The sequence below is a fragment of the Phycomyces blakesleeanus genome (genome assembly GCF_001638985.1).
Source record: "Phycomyces blakesleeanus NRRL 1555(-) unplaced genomic scaffold PHYBLscaffold_2, whole genome shotgun sequence".
Lineage (NCBI taxonomy): Eukaryota > Fungi > Mucoromycota > Mucoromycetes > Mucorales > Phycomycetaceae > Phycomyces > Phycomyces blakesleeanus.
In genome coordinates this window covers 189322-203545 of record NW_017265135.1, presented here as the reverse complement: position 1 = coordinate 203545, position 14224 = coordinate 189322, and the positions used below count along the sequence as shown (strand labels likewise).

General features: G+C 40.7%; 4 protein-coding genes across 4 annotated transcripts; 1 reads left to right on the top strand and 3 right to left on the bottom strand.

Annotated features, from left to right (window-relative positions):
• Positions 1-46: 46 nt before the first annotated feature.
• On the top strand, positions 47-3136 carry PHYBLDRAFT_86366 (hypothetical protein; the record flags this gene model as incomplete). Its single annotated transcript, XM_018443645.1, has 2 exons — positions 47-1663; positions 1790-3136. Coding segments are annotated over 2 exons (2964 nt in total), but the record flags the coding sequence as incomplete, so codon positions are not given.
• A 605-nt stretch (positions 3137-3741) lies between these two features.
• PHYBLDRAFT_139186 (hypothetical protein) lies at positions 3742-4035 on the bottom strand (the record flags this gene model as incomplete). The annotated part of the gene is made up of 2 exons (XM_018430176.1): positions 3742-3835; positions 3866-4035. The coding sequence occupies 2 exons, from the start codon at positions 4033-4035 to the stop codon at positions 3742-3744; spliced, it is 264 nt and encodes an 87-aa protein (XP_018297189.1).
• A 649-nt stretch (positions 4036-4684) lies between these two features.
• PHYBLDRAFT_184665 (hypothetical protein) lies at positions 4685-7135 on the bottom strand. The gene is made up of 4 exons (XM_018438970.1): positions 6857-7135; positions 6610-6689; positions 5795-6380; positions 4685-5635 (listed from the first exon to the last, which is right to left on the bottom strand). Exons 1-4 carry the CDS (start codon positions 7103-7105, stop codon positions 4832-4834), a joined length of 1719 nt encoding a protein of 572 aa, XP_018297188.1. The 5' UTR covers positions 7106-7135; the 3' UTR covers positions 4685-4831.
• Positions 7136-10714: 3579 nt separating this feature from the next.
• PHYBLDRAFT_184664 (p53-like transcription factor) lies at positions 10715-14164 on the bottom strand (the record flags this gene model as incomplete). The annotated part of the gene is made up of 4 exons (XM_018438969.1): positions 10715-10814; positions 11286-11297; positions 12183-12777; positions 13006-14164. The coding sequence occupies 4 exons, from the start codon at positions 14162-14164 to the stop codon at positions 10715-10717; spliced, it is 1866 nt and encodes a 621-aa protein (XP_018297187.1).
• Between the last annotated feature and the right edge of the window lie 60 nt (positions 14165-14224).

The window sequence follows — 14224 nt, the reverse complement described above, 5'->3', positions numbered from 1 at the left end:
CCTTTTTGCCGGATCAGAAGCAGACAACAAGATCCGCATTACAGACGCTAACCATGCAGTCGATTATGTCGCCCACTGTCTGTCTGACATTGTCTTCATCTATCCCGGAATCACCACCGATGCCTACCTCGGCCAGGCTCTTAAGTCCTGGGCATCAAACACCCTCGACACTCCTGCCATTCGCAACGGCCAGGGAGAACTCGTCAAGGTTGTCGAGATGGAGACTCGCACCGGTGCCCTGACAGCTGTCCAGGGTGCCTTGGCTGAAGCCAATTCTTCAAAGACCGTCACTGTCCTGACTTCATCTCAGGCCTTGCTGTCCATGATCCCCAACTTACACGCTCTCGCCATCGCTCGCCAGCCCGTCGTCTTCCATGTTGCCTCCCACTACGTCGACCAGGACCTCGTTGCCCACTCCAACGTCGACGCCGTCTTGGCTGCCCGCAACACCGGTGCGCTTCTCTTGGCTTCTTCTACCGTCCAGGAGGCCCACGACATGTCCCTCGTTGCCCATCTCTTGTCCCGCGCTGTCCAGCTGCCCGTCATCCACTACTTTGACGGCGTATCGGCCTCCAGAGACATCCAAAAGGTCAACCTGTTATCCTATGGCCGCATTGCCGCCCTTGCTGCTGCCCAGTCAGTCGAACAGTCCAAGAAGTCCTACGCCGAAGCTTATGCCACCGCCAAGGCTCTCTTGGCTCAGTTCGACTACAAGCCCTTTGACTACTTTGGCGACGCTGCCGCCGAAACTGTCTTGGTCACCCTTGGCGCCAGCTCCTCCACAATCGCCACTGCCGTCTCCCGTGCCTCCAAGTTCCTCTCTACTCGCGTCGGCTTGGTCTCTGTCCGTCTCTACCGCCCATGGTCCGAGGCTGATCTTATCGCCATCCTGCCCAAGTCTGCCACTCGTCTGGTCGTGCTTGAGGAAGGCGATGGTCTGTTTGCATTCAACGGCCCTCTCTTCCTCGACATCGCTGCCGCAATCCGATTCAGTGGTCTGTCCGTCAAGCCCCGTCTGGTCACCGCTCAGGCAAGCAGCTTCCATCACCTCAATGCCAGTCACATGCCTCTCTTGATCGATCAGGCCAGCCAGGCTACCTTTGTCGATCTGCAGACCGCTCCCTTCATCGTCACCCTTGCTGACCAAACCAGAGAAAAGGAAGAGAAGAAGGAATGGCAGGCATCCATCTGGGACTCCTCCGCTGAGACTGCTCTCCAGATCGTCCACCTGCTCCACCAGGACACCACAAGCGCCGTCCAGGCCGAAATCGTGTCTGATGCGCTCCATGTCGGTGGCCCAGTCATCAACACCCGCCTCACCACTGCCAAGAGCACTGCCGGCAGCCAGGTTGACTACCTCGGTATCCACGACACATCTCTGATCCGCGAGTACGACGTCCTTGCGCTGGCAAAGCCCAAGGCTGTGGTTGTCCTCAACGGCCCCTGGAAGCACGGTGACGACATCGAGGCCCACCTCACCAACGAGTTCAAGCTCAAGGCCACCCAGCTCGACATCAAGCTCTACACCATCGACAGCGCCCGTGTTGCACATGAGCTCGGTCTGCATGCCTCTGCCGTCCACCTGGTGTGGGAGGCCGTGTTTGGCCTGTTGGTCCAGCCTCTCGATCTGGTCAAGCGTCTCACTGCCCTCTACCGCGCTGTTGTGTCTAACGAACAAGACAAGCGTGATCTCAAGACCGTTGTATCCGAGGTTGTCGAAAAGGTCACTGCCGAACTCACTGCTATTGAGTTGCTCGCTCCCTGGACCATTCTGGAGATCAACGACGAGGTTCTTCCCGTTGCTCCCTTGAACCGCCCAGTTGGCTCTGATAACGATGACGATGATAAGAACAAGAAATCCCAGATCCCTGGAGAGGAAGAGTCTACTGGTGGTGTTGCTGAGATCTCAAAGTGGCACAAGGCTGCATGGAACTTGATGTTCAAGGATGCCTTCCAGACCACCGAGTCCGCCCGCCCTGATATCCACGAACCCACCTACGTCGTCCGCCTGACCGAGAACAGACGTCTGACTGCCAACAGCTACGACCGTAATGTCTTCCATCTCGAGTTCGACACCACCGACTCCAACCTGACTTACAGCCTTGGTGATGCTCTTGGTGTCTATGGTCACAACGACTACGATGAGGTACGCACCTTCCTGGAGTGGTATGGTCTCAAGGAGGACGACGTCATTCTTATCGGAGGTGAAGATGGCAAGAAGGAGGCCCGTTCTCTGTTCCAGCTGTTCTCCCAGACCCTCGACTTCTTTGGCCGCCCATCCAAGAAGTTTTACGAGACCCTTGCTGCATTTGCCACTGATCCCAAGGAGCGTGACCAGCTTTTGTTCCTCGTGTCTCCCGAAGGTAAAGAAGACTTTAAGAAGCGTGTGGAAGAGACTGTGACCTACGAGGACCTTTTGCGTGAGTTTGGATCTGCCAGACCCCCTGTCGAGGCTCTTGTCCAGATGGTTGCACCCATCAAGCCCCGTCACTACTCCATTGCCTCGTCGCAGAAGATGCATCCCGGCCAGGTCCACTTGCTTGTCGTTGCTGTCGACTGGGAGACCGCCAAGGGTAAGAAGCGCTTTGGTCAGTGCACTCGCTACATGGCCGACATGAAGATCGGCACCCAGGTCACTGTGTCCATCAAGTCGTCCGTGATGAAGCTGCCTCCTCTCGACACCCAGCCTGTTATCATGGCTGGTCTTGGTACTGGTATGGCTCCCTTCCGTGCTTTCATCCAGGAGCGTTCGGTCGCCAAGGCTGCCGGCAAGGAAGTCGGTCCAGTTGTGCTCTACTTTGGTTCGCGTAACCGTCGCAACGAGTACCTCTATGGTGAAGAGCTCGAGGCTTACTTGGCCGACGGTGTCCTTTCCCACATGGGTCTTGCATTCTCGCGTGATCAGGTCGAAAAGGTCTACATCCAGCATAAGATGAAGGAGGATGCCAAGATGCTCAGTGATTATCTGGTCAACAAGGACGGCCACTTTTACCTCTGCGGTCCCACCTGGCCTGTTCCTGATGTCAAGGATGCTCTTGTCTATGGTCTCGAGCATCACACCAACATTGATGCTGCCAAGGCATCTGCTTTGATTGAAGAATGGAAGGAGAAGGAGAAGTACATCTTGGAAGTCTACTAAAGTAAAGGAAAGGAAAGGAGATCAAATTGAAGTAAAAGCGAGGTTGAACTACATCTATTACCATTTTGTTATTTTCTTTATGTTTTTTTTTTCTATCTGTCGTTCTGTATTTCTCTTTGGTATTTAAACTAGATTCCCAATATATAAATTCATCCCAAAAAAAAAGACAAAGATGATCTATTATATTTCTCTCTCTTTTTTTTTCTTTCTTTCTTTTATCACTGCATACATTTTATACATTAATTAAATAAAATAAAATTATATTTCCAACAACAAAAATTGAAATTGAAATTGAAATTTCATTAATGAAATATAAGCTTAAACAAGTATTGATATTATCACAAAAGAAAATGAAAAGAATGGCAAGTAAGAGTAGAAAGGAGGGGAGTATTTGAGATTTGTATAATTAAACTTTTTGAATTTTCACAGCAAACCTTTGTGAATCAAAAATCAATTGATTTGTCTGTATTTGTACATTTGTACATTTGTACATGTGCACATGTGTAATTGTGAGTAGTGTGTGTGTGTGTGTGTATATATCTTCTTCTTTCTCTGTGAGTGTGCGTGAGCGTACGTATACGTGTTGTGTGTAAAAAAAATAATTATGAGGTGGGAGTGGAAGTGAGCGAACGTCCTTTCAAAGCCGACTGGATAATCAATTTGAGCGTATTGGCGAGTTTTTGTTTGGATTCTTCGCTAAAGTTCAATCGATGTTTAAATGTAAACGTTTCGACCACTTGGGTTGGGTTGTCGTGAGAGTAAACTTCGAGAAGTATCGAAACTCCAGGTCCGATCTCAATGTTGAATGACAAGAGAGGATTCCGTTCGGTCAGACGAATGGTTTGTACTGGGTAACTGGTTAGGCTGACACTCTTTTGAATGGATTGGGATGACATTGTATTATTAAAAGAAAAGAAAAGAGAAGAAAAGGGAGGTATTATTTAGTGGGTTGACGAAATACAATCTTGATTGAAAGCCTCCCTTTTCCTGGTTGACTGGCTTATTCTTCTCTAAATATACTATATATTATATAACATATATAAATTTTTGACTTGTCAAAGAAACAACGTCATGACATTCGATATTCGATATTTACACACACACACACACATATATATATATATTATATTGTATGGTACATTTAACTCATTCAATGATAAAGAAAATCAATATGTACTAATGGTAATGGTAATAAACTCGCTTTATAGAGAATGTTTCAATATCTGCTTAAATCATATCATTGGTTTCAAATATTTCCTTGTGTGTTTGTCTATTTATCTGTCAATTAAAAACTATCTTAATTCAACTGGGTTTGTACGTCTCTGAGGGCTTTTTTTTTTGTTCTTCTTCTCTTTTCTACTTTGCATTCTGTACATTAATTCTGCACCCATACTGTATGTATATGTTTTGTATTATAAAGCCTTTCTTTTAAGAAAAGAGGAAAAACTTGTATATAAAGATGATATGCTTAGATATCTCTGCATGTCTATGTCTCTTAAATTATTCACAAAAATCAGCTAAGGACCAAAGCATTATTGTCAGCATATTATATATAATATCTTTTGTGTATGTATTTATTTATATAAACATATAGTTTAAGTATGTGTGTATGTGTCCGTGTGTCAGTGTGTTTATGTGTAGGTTTGTTTGTTTGTTTGTATGTATATATGTATGTAAAGATATATATACGTCTTAAGCAGATGCCATTCTGAGCTTAACTCTTTCCTTAACCTCGGCCAACTTGGCATCAGAATCGTTCCTAAAGTTAGGAACGGCGTGGGCCCAGACAGTGTCCATCCACTTGTTGTGGTTAAGAACAGGAGGGAGGTCGGTGTGACCCAGGGCTTCAGCATGACTATTCAGCCAGACAACAAGATCTTCGCAACGGAGAAGTTCTGGTTCAGCGCCAAAAGACAATGGGTAACACACAGGCTTGTACTCTTTAGTGTAGCTGAACATGTTTTTCTGAGTGGGTAATAGCGCCTTTCCAGCCCAGACACGGGCAACAGCACGTGCCTGGTAGTCAAAGAATGGAACGGTAGTCAGGTTTGGGGGAGCTCCAATGAAGGTCAGGGTAGGATCAGGAATAAAGAAGAGGTGGCGGTAAGAGTTGAACACGGTCTGGCCATCTGTGGCCGGTACAGAGACGGATTCGTGTCCAAGCTTGACGTATTCGTCGTGATCCTCAATGATCAGATCATCAAGGAAACTGTAGTCGCTCGTGAAACCTGTGCAGAAGACGATGCGATCAATGTTCTCCAGAGTCTGGCCATCAATAAACTTTACGGTTCCGTCAACCAGGCCGTCCGCATTGGACAGACTGGTCAGAGCAGGCATGATGATGGTTGACTCTGGGACACCGGTACGGATCAGACCAAGGATATTGCTCTCGATCTCACGCGGACCACGATAGGAGAGGTACACATTCTTGGAAATGCCTTCCAAGTGTCGGGTGATATCGACAGCAGAGGTATGTCCGCCAACAACGAGGACATTCTGAGGTTCAAAAGAATCGATGATTTTTTTATATTATTATTATTTAGCGCTTCTGGGTTAATGCTACACACATCAGTACGACACGTCTAAATACCCATTTTCATCTCTCTCTCTCTCTCTCTCTCTCTATAGATCTTTTATATACATAAACCTACTTACCAAATCACGGAAAGGTTCTGGGATTCTATATTGCTTTGAGTGAGAGCACTTCTCGGGCCAGCGAGCATCAAACTCTTCGAGAAACTCAAAGGCAGGAATCTTGGGGTTCTGATGGATACCAGTGGCAATTGCTACGGCATCAAAGGTCTCTGTCCAGCGCTTGACATGGATCTTATTACCCTCCACACGCTCCGACTTGCACAGAGTTAAATGCCAACACTCCGATCCTTCTTCATCCTTGGCCTTGTAGACGTGTTCGACGTTGGTGTTGTACTCGATCAGGGAATCAAGACCAAAGTGGGTAAGGTATCTGGAAAGGTAGTCCTGAAACTCCTGATGCCACATGTAAGTTTTGGAGTGGTCTCCGGGAAAGTCAATGTACTCGGTGATCTTGATAGGTGTGTTGGTATAAAGGTCTTTGTAACAAGCTGAAGCAGGGTACTGTTCAAGTAACGATTTCTCAACCTCATTTGTCAACTCCACTGTTTCCTCGTGGATGCCAACAACCGGTGCGACGTTCTTGGACTTTGGTGCTAATTCAGTAGAAGGCATCTTAGGCTTTGCCGAGGGAGCATCGGAGTAAGCCCTATCAAGAAGAACCAAAAGTGATAAAGATGAATAAATAAATCGTACGTGCAGATTGTTGTGTAAGTGTGAATGTGAATGTGAATTTGAGCGAAAGTTTTTTGTGTAATTGTGGGTGGTTTGTGCCCAAAAAGCAATCGTGTACGCACACGCACACAAATGAGTGGGTGTTCTTATCATCTTTACGCCAAAATTAAAGTAAATTAATTTAAAGAAAAAGTAATAATTACCAGATACCACCAGCCTTGGGGTTTCTGTCAAAGGCTCTGACTTCGATTCCCTGGGCGTGAAGGGCTTTGATTGTAGGGACCTAATTGATATGTTATGTTATGTTATTATTATTTTTTAAAACAATATAGATCTTGTCAATGAATAAATCAACATATAGGGAAGCTATATACAGCAAAATTTTCTGTAGATTGTATGTATGGAGCTGTATGTGTGTGATTGTGCTTAATTAAATATATCTAAACTTACGCCTGCGGGACCAGTACCAATAACGGCTGCGCGACGAATAGGCTTTTTGAATTGGAAAGGCTCCTTGACAGCAGAATTGGATTCCTTGACAGCTTGGGAAACAACTTCATCGACTGACAAGGTAGGAACTGAAGGCCACTTGGGAGCCTCTTCCTTGGCAGACAGAGTGGGTTCAATATCCAAGGTTTCAACAATGTCCTTAGAAGTAGGTTGGGCAACCTCAATGGTGGATTTCTCTGTGGGTGACATAATTAAATAGAGCTAATGGTTACTATTTTCTTTAAATAAAATAAAAGTAAATAAAGAAAGAAAGAAAGGCATGGTTGTCGAATATAAAGCCCTTTATATATAATTTACTAGGAACATATAACTCTAAATAGACCCTGTGTACAAATTACCTGAATGAATTATCTGTGCAAAATTTTAAGACACCTCTTTTGGATTTTTTTTTAACTCAATTTTTTTTTCTCTTCTGTGTTCAGGCTGAAAGACAATAATGATAATATAATTAGTGAGTATATATTTTATTGGCTCGATTGAAATAGGAACATAGCTTATATGTATATATGTCTATTAGAACCTTTTTATTTTATTTTTTACAATGAACAGACTCTTAAAGTATATGTAACACTTGTCTCTATTTGCCTTTAGAATTTGAAACAAGAACAGAAATCTTCTTCTTTGCTGTATTACTCAAGTTACACGTAAAGGCACACACGTACTCACACAGGCATATATATATATATATATATATTTACAGAGAACGAGAGTAAGAGCGATAGAGGCACGATACATATTGGCGTTAAGTGTAATACACGTCTCTTTGCATTACCTCTGGAGACCAATTGACTAAATATATTATCTTGTACTCATAACCATTCTAATCCATCAATCCGGACAACCCACTTGACTCGTTGTACGGTCAGGCCAACTAACCTTTTGTACATTTGCTGGGGGAGACAGTTTCGATGTCTGACAAATAATAATAATTCAAAATAAGAATAAGAACAAGAGACATTATTCTTTTGTAACTAGGATGTTGGTCATTGAAACCATTAAATTATAGCGAGGGGCATGATTAAACATTTAAGTAAGTAACCAAGTAACTAATTATTAATATAATAGTATTAACAATAATATAGAAATCCGGGTATTGGTACTTTTATCTGTAAACCAAATAATGCCCTTCTTTTTCTCATCATCAGTCTCTATCACATCCTATACAAAATCATATCTTACCTATCATAATTCTTGCTTTTATTTCTATTTCTAGTGAGATGAGCAAAATATATTGCACTGCATACTGGCGCAACCTTTCAAATGTAGTAGTAATCCAATGATGCCCTAATTCTTGGCTCTATTGTAAGATATGCATGATGGCTTTTATTGATTTATTGGGGTATTTTAAAAATAAAAAAATAAGCACTAATATTGTAATCTTTTTGAAGAATAACAGAAGAAGAATACCAAAGCCTCTTTCACTTTCTCTTTCGACTAATAGCTTATCACACAATTGCCTTGCATTTTCTTCTTTCCAATCTCTCTACCCTTCCGTACCTCCAGCTTCTTAGAATGTTTGTAGCTGTGGATATCTGTTGCAGACTGTAACCAAATCAGTGTTAAAGTCCGCTTAATGCTGTACACCAAATTACATGTGTGTCGTGTCGTGTCATGTCGTGTCGTGCCGTGCGGCTTTGTGCTGTTCATGCAAATGTCTAGAATCTCTTACCAAAGATTGATGATATAGCTAATGTATCTCTTCAAGCCACTTAGTATTGTTATTATATATATATATATATTGATTAGTCTGTTAGTAGTTTTCCTTTCTTAATAGCAACTTGAAAGAAAAAGAAAGAGTTTGTATTTTCTTAGAAATGATTGCTGTAAAGTTATACGTTTCAGAAAAGGTTTCTCTATCTCTCTCTCTCTTAATATATTTCTTCTTGTTTGTAGCACCAGCATATAGAACTATGCTTATAATTATTGGAGCCGTGGTAATTAGAATGTTTATTTTTATACATATCCAATGTTAATTTTGTGTTTTGTGGGCCCAGCATAGACTGCTCCTCATGTGTTTCAATTGAGGAACCGCTTTAGGGAGTAACAATGTCAAACAACCAAGCAAGTGAGCAAAATAGAAATAGAAATAATAATAAAAAAATACACTAGCATTAATGGTGTGGGCCAAGCATTTGTTCTGAACAGATATATTTTGACCTTGTGTCCGAGTGCTACTATCACATTTTTTCTTAAAAAAAAAAAGAAAAGAGGAATTGCTATTATTATTATAAGTAGTAGAAGTAGCAGTAGTATTCTGGCTCAGACTAATGGGACATTTATATATGTATAAAGTTGAATTCCACAAAAATAAAGATATTCATGCTTTTGCAGCTCTGATTGGATAGTGTTACCATATCATTCAGTACGATGGTGAGACAAGTATTATATATATATATATATATTTTTAAAAAAAGGTCTAGAGACGTCTGTGCCAAAGCTATATACACACTTGGTATGGACAGGCTAAGAATTCAAAAAAGGTTCAAAAAAAAAGTAAAACGAATTCATCTTGAGCTTAGCCAATCAGACTAATTTTGATCTTCTTTTTTTTTAAAAAAAAAAGGTACGGTCAGTGATAAATTAGTCTGATTGGCTAAGCTCAAGATGAATTCGTTTTACTTTTTTTTTGAACCTTTTTTTTGAACTTTTAGTCTGCCCACACCAATTATTCATGAACACGAACTCTTTTGCAGGATTTTAAATTCAAAATCAGTGACTTTTCTGAACTGACTGTATATATATATATATAATTTGTGTGTGTGCACTGAAAAGTTTGACTATAAATGTGCAAATGTGATTTTGTGGCGTGTAATTATTTGGGATATACAGACTGAAAGATTCCAAAATAAAGCTCTGAATTAGTTCAAATGCATATTAAATAGAGTCAAGTGTTCATAATACTATTTCTTCCATTAAGAGAAAGAAATATATTTTATTGCAGGTTTTTCTAGGTCTTGCATCCTATGGTTCATACTTTCTACCAAAAGAATGATCTTCTTCTGAATCGAATTGGCAAGGGAAGAAGACTAGCCAGTCAGAGCTATTCGAACTTTTTCTTTTTTTTTTGAACTTTTTATTCTGTCGACACCAAGAGTATATATTATTTACTATTCAAATTCCTTGTAATTAAAGTCCCTGTTGTGTAATGGTTGGTTTATACTATATAAGCGTGTAGTGTACGCGTTGGTGTGTAACAGTTCCGGAGATTGTTAACCTGCCAAATTTATTAACTAGAAGGAGCCAGAGTTTGGTTGTAGTGTATATGTTACAGGTGCAATGCTTTAATTTAGCTCTCTCTCTCTATATATATATATGGATTTTAGGGTCGTTGGTCAAATTGGGAGACTAAAAGGGTATGTCGTAGCACACCTCAAAATAAAGTATTGTTAAATAAACAAGTAATTAAATCCCAAGGTCAATAATGTTCAATAATGGTACCTATAAGTAAATAAAATCTACAGTATATGCTTTTGTCGATATTAAATTAATTAAGCTGTCCCTTTGGATGCAAATACCAGGTAAATCTGCTGTCATACGTTGTGAGGGATAAATGACCATATTATATATAAATTACCTCTCACTGTCTGCCTTGTAGTGTCAAAAAGGAATACTTTAAATCATGATATATGTATGTATTTATTTGTGATTATTGGATTAATGCAAGTATCCAGCTGATGATCCAGTGTGAGTACACACAAGTAAAAATGATCGAGACACCCGACCAAGCATTATTATAGCCCTTTTGATAGTACTTCTTTTTTGTTTTAAAGAAAATGTATTCAAGCATAGTTTCCTTATTTAACCATGTGGTTTATCGATCATGTTCAAGTATGCACCTTTGTCTCTATTTGTACGTACATTCATATGAGCTTTATGAGCCAAGATGATATATGCAAAACTATAATATTGACGATAATCATTTTTTTTTTTGTTTTTAAAAGGGAGGGGGAAGTGAGAGAATAAGGCTTTGTATGTAGATTTGATACATAAATTCAATTCAATATATGCATATTTTATGCGAATGTATGTATGTGGCGTGCTGTGTTGTTAGAGTGCAGAATTTATCTTTACAAGTTATGGAATTCCACTTTGAAATTACAAGACTGATTATCAAAATAAAGAAGAAGAAGAAGAAGAAAAAAGAGAGAAAGGGAAATAACTACAATTACAGAATTTTTGTGATTTCTGTGATTCTACGTGATTTTCCGACTCTTTCTTTTATTCTTTTTTCTTTAGTTGCTAATAATTTTTCCAATTAAAGGTTATCTAAAAATTATTATTATAATATAAATAAAATAAAATAAAGATAAAAGATAATAGTTATACCTCTATAATTTACACTGTAATTATACACTGTAATTTTACATACTGTAGGTACAAACTATAGGTACACAAATACAGACACACACACACACACACACATATAAAAAGTCTTGTATATTAAATGCACTAGATTTATTAGTAGACTATCTGATTTTAGATTCATATCAAATAAAATAAAATAAAAATATTCTATGATTATTTATCCATTTTGCTATTTATTTTTATTCAGGCAACACCACAAATAATAATAAAAGTTTTTTTTTTTTTGTGTGATCAAAGAAAAAAGAAAAAAAACAATTTAAACTCAAAAAAAACAACCAGCCAATCAATTGTGTTCATTTGAAATGATTCATGAATTCTGAGCAGGTTTTTCCCACGTTCAGGTAACATTAAGCTTCCGTAATATTTCTTTTTTTATTTTATTTTCTTTCATGGATGAGATAAGGATATGGAATGTGATTGGTCACTCTTATCAGACAGATATAGTATATTTGGTGATGGTGTGCGATCACAAGTGCGATATTATTTACAGGTGTAATAAAATAAGAAAACAAGAAAAGATAAAAGATAAGAAAGCACGGAAGAAGAAGAAAAAAAATATGGGGAAATAACAATAGTAGTAGTAGGAGGAGGAAATTAAAGAAGAATGCATAAAAAGGTATATATATGGATATGGATATGGATAAAATTATATACTATGAACAATATAAAGTAAAATACGAATACGAATAGTAATAGTAGTAGTAATGAAAGCTTGGCTTAATACAACAAAAGAAAAAGAAGAAGATATATAAAATTATATAAAAGATGGTTTACAATGAAAGGTTCAAAAGAAAGAGGCATGGGGGAAAGATTATTAAGAGACTAAAAACATAGTAAAGAAAGAAAGAAAAAAAAAAGAGTGGATCATGACAGGGAGTGTGAATGGGTAGGCACGACATACCACCGACTGGTATCTCCATTTACTGATACTGCACAGGATAGAGATTTACCGGTAGGATAGACCATTCCATCTTGACGCACCAGAACAAGAGCCAATTCAAGATGTCGCTCTCCATTCGCTTGTCGTTGCAGAATATTGTGGTTGGCCACAAGGAGATCTTGAGTAGGTGGCAATTCGACCCTGACCAAACTTGTCTCGTGAGGAACCTGCTTGAGGGGACCATGATTACCCAACCAAAATTCAAGCAGCCGAGGTGGCATTGTTGACTTTTGGAACAGATGATGGCCAACAACATCAATCGCGTGCAAGGTGTGGTTGTAGCTAACACTAGACAGACTAGGGTATGGTACAATCGTTCGCGGTGGTGAAGGAGGAGGAGAGGGTTGCGCATGTCGACATGTCAGTGAAGACGGAGAGGGAGAATGAGAAGGAGAAGAATACGAGGAAGACGATGCAGAAGAAGGCACAAGTCGAGATTCAGCCATTTTGGAGCAAGGGCTGACATCCATTCCCACCATTATTGGATCTGCAAATGTATATTCAAACTTGGCAATAGAAACAATCGTCCAGCAGAGATAATCATCAACAACTTCAACTTTTGGATCATTGTTGTTCTTGGATGGTTGTGAAGGAGAAATATCAAGCCAAGCATTTGAATTTTGATTAGATGATGGTGATCCTACTGCTGCTGCTGCTGCTGCTGATGATGATGATGATAATGATGTTGTTGTTATTGATGCTGATGATGTGTTGCCGTTATGATCTGAAGATTGGTCTGTTGGTGTAATGATATTTCCGCCTGCACTAAGATATGTTGGCTGACTGTTAACAGAGGATTTAAGTTGGAGTGCAATCTTCTGCATCTGGCTAATGGGCCCTGTTGCAGTGGCCGCAATACAGCCCTTGTCAACCTTACGGACTATAAGAGGTGGAGAACATACTCCACTCTGGGTGTCTTTTAGAATAATTTCAGTTCCGTAAAGTACCGGCACAGGCCCGTCCTCGTTGTCTTCGGCATCTTCTGGTTGGCGGATGATCTGGATATTAAATGCTGACCATGCCGAGCTTTTGGCACACAGTCGATTGGCGTCTGAGGACATATATTTGGTTCGTACAGTCTGGGAGTTGATTCGATTGAAGAGCGAGACTGGTGAATTGGCCAGGATACAGGTCGATACATTTCGTGCCTTTGCCGTCTTTTTAGATGGCTTGGAGATGATTGATACTGGAGATGAGAAGAATGTTGCAAACGGTTGACTGATCTGATGATGTTGGTTTTGCTGTTGTTGGGGAGATGAAGACCCAAGGGGTGGAAATTGGCTGTGGCTGTGGCTGTGGCTGTGGCTGAGACCAACACGTAGACAAAACTGTTTAGCCTTTGCGGTACCGGTTACATGGAGATATTTGAAGCTTCCGGATTGATTGTCATCAAGAGAGGCGCGTTGTTCCACCGGTCGGTCGATGCTTTCACACACAACTGACATCGATACTATGGGCGAGTCTGTGCGTAGCCCGGGGGTTGTTGACTTGAGAGTCACGACTGGTGGAGGGCACAAGAATCGCTTTTCGGATCCATACGATTTCTGGGCAACTGCAGCATGAAGACAAGTGATTGTCGACAGGCGCTGTGGGGGGAGTAAGAGCGAAGAAGACAAAGATAAATGCTGGATTGGTTCTGGACAATGCTCTGTTGGTGGCGAGTGGGTTTCTAGCTGGGATCGGTGAATCTTTGTCTTTGGAGATCTGTCGGTGATGTCGTAGGTCCAGGAGCGTTTTGCGGATGATTTGCTGATGTGTCCATTGGTGTCTAAAAGAGCTTCGATGGACATTGTCTGCTTAGATTGGGTGTATGGCAGGTTAATGCGAGGTGCGCGGTCGACTGCACTGAGAAGAGAGTCCATGGATGATGTGGTTTGGACAAATTGAATCTTTTTACTCGAGCCAAAGACTTCCTCAGAAAGCACGTGTGTAGACGAGTTCATTCGTGGAGAAGGTCAATACAAAAAAAAAATTAATAAAAAAAATGTTTAGATGCATCGTCG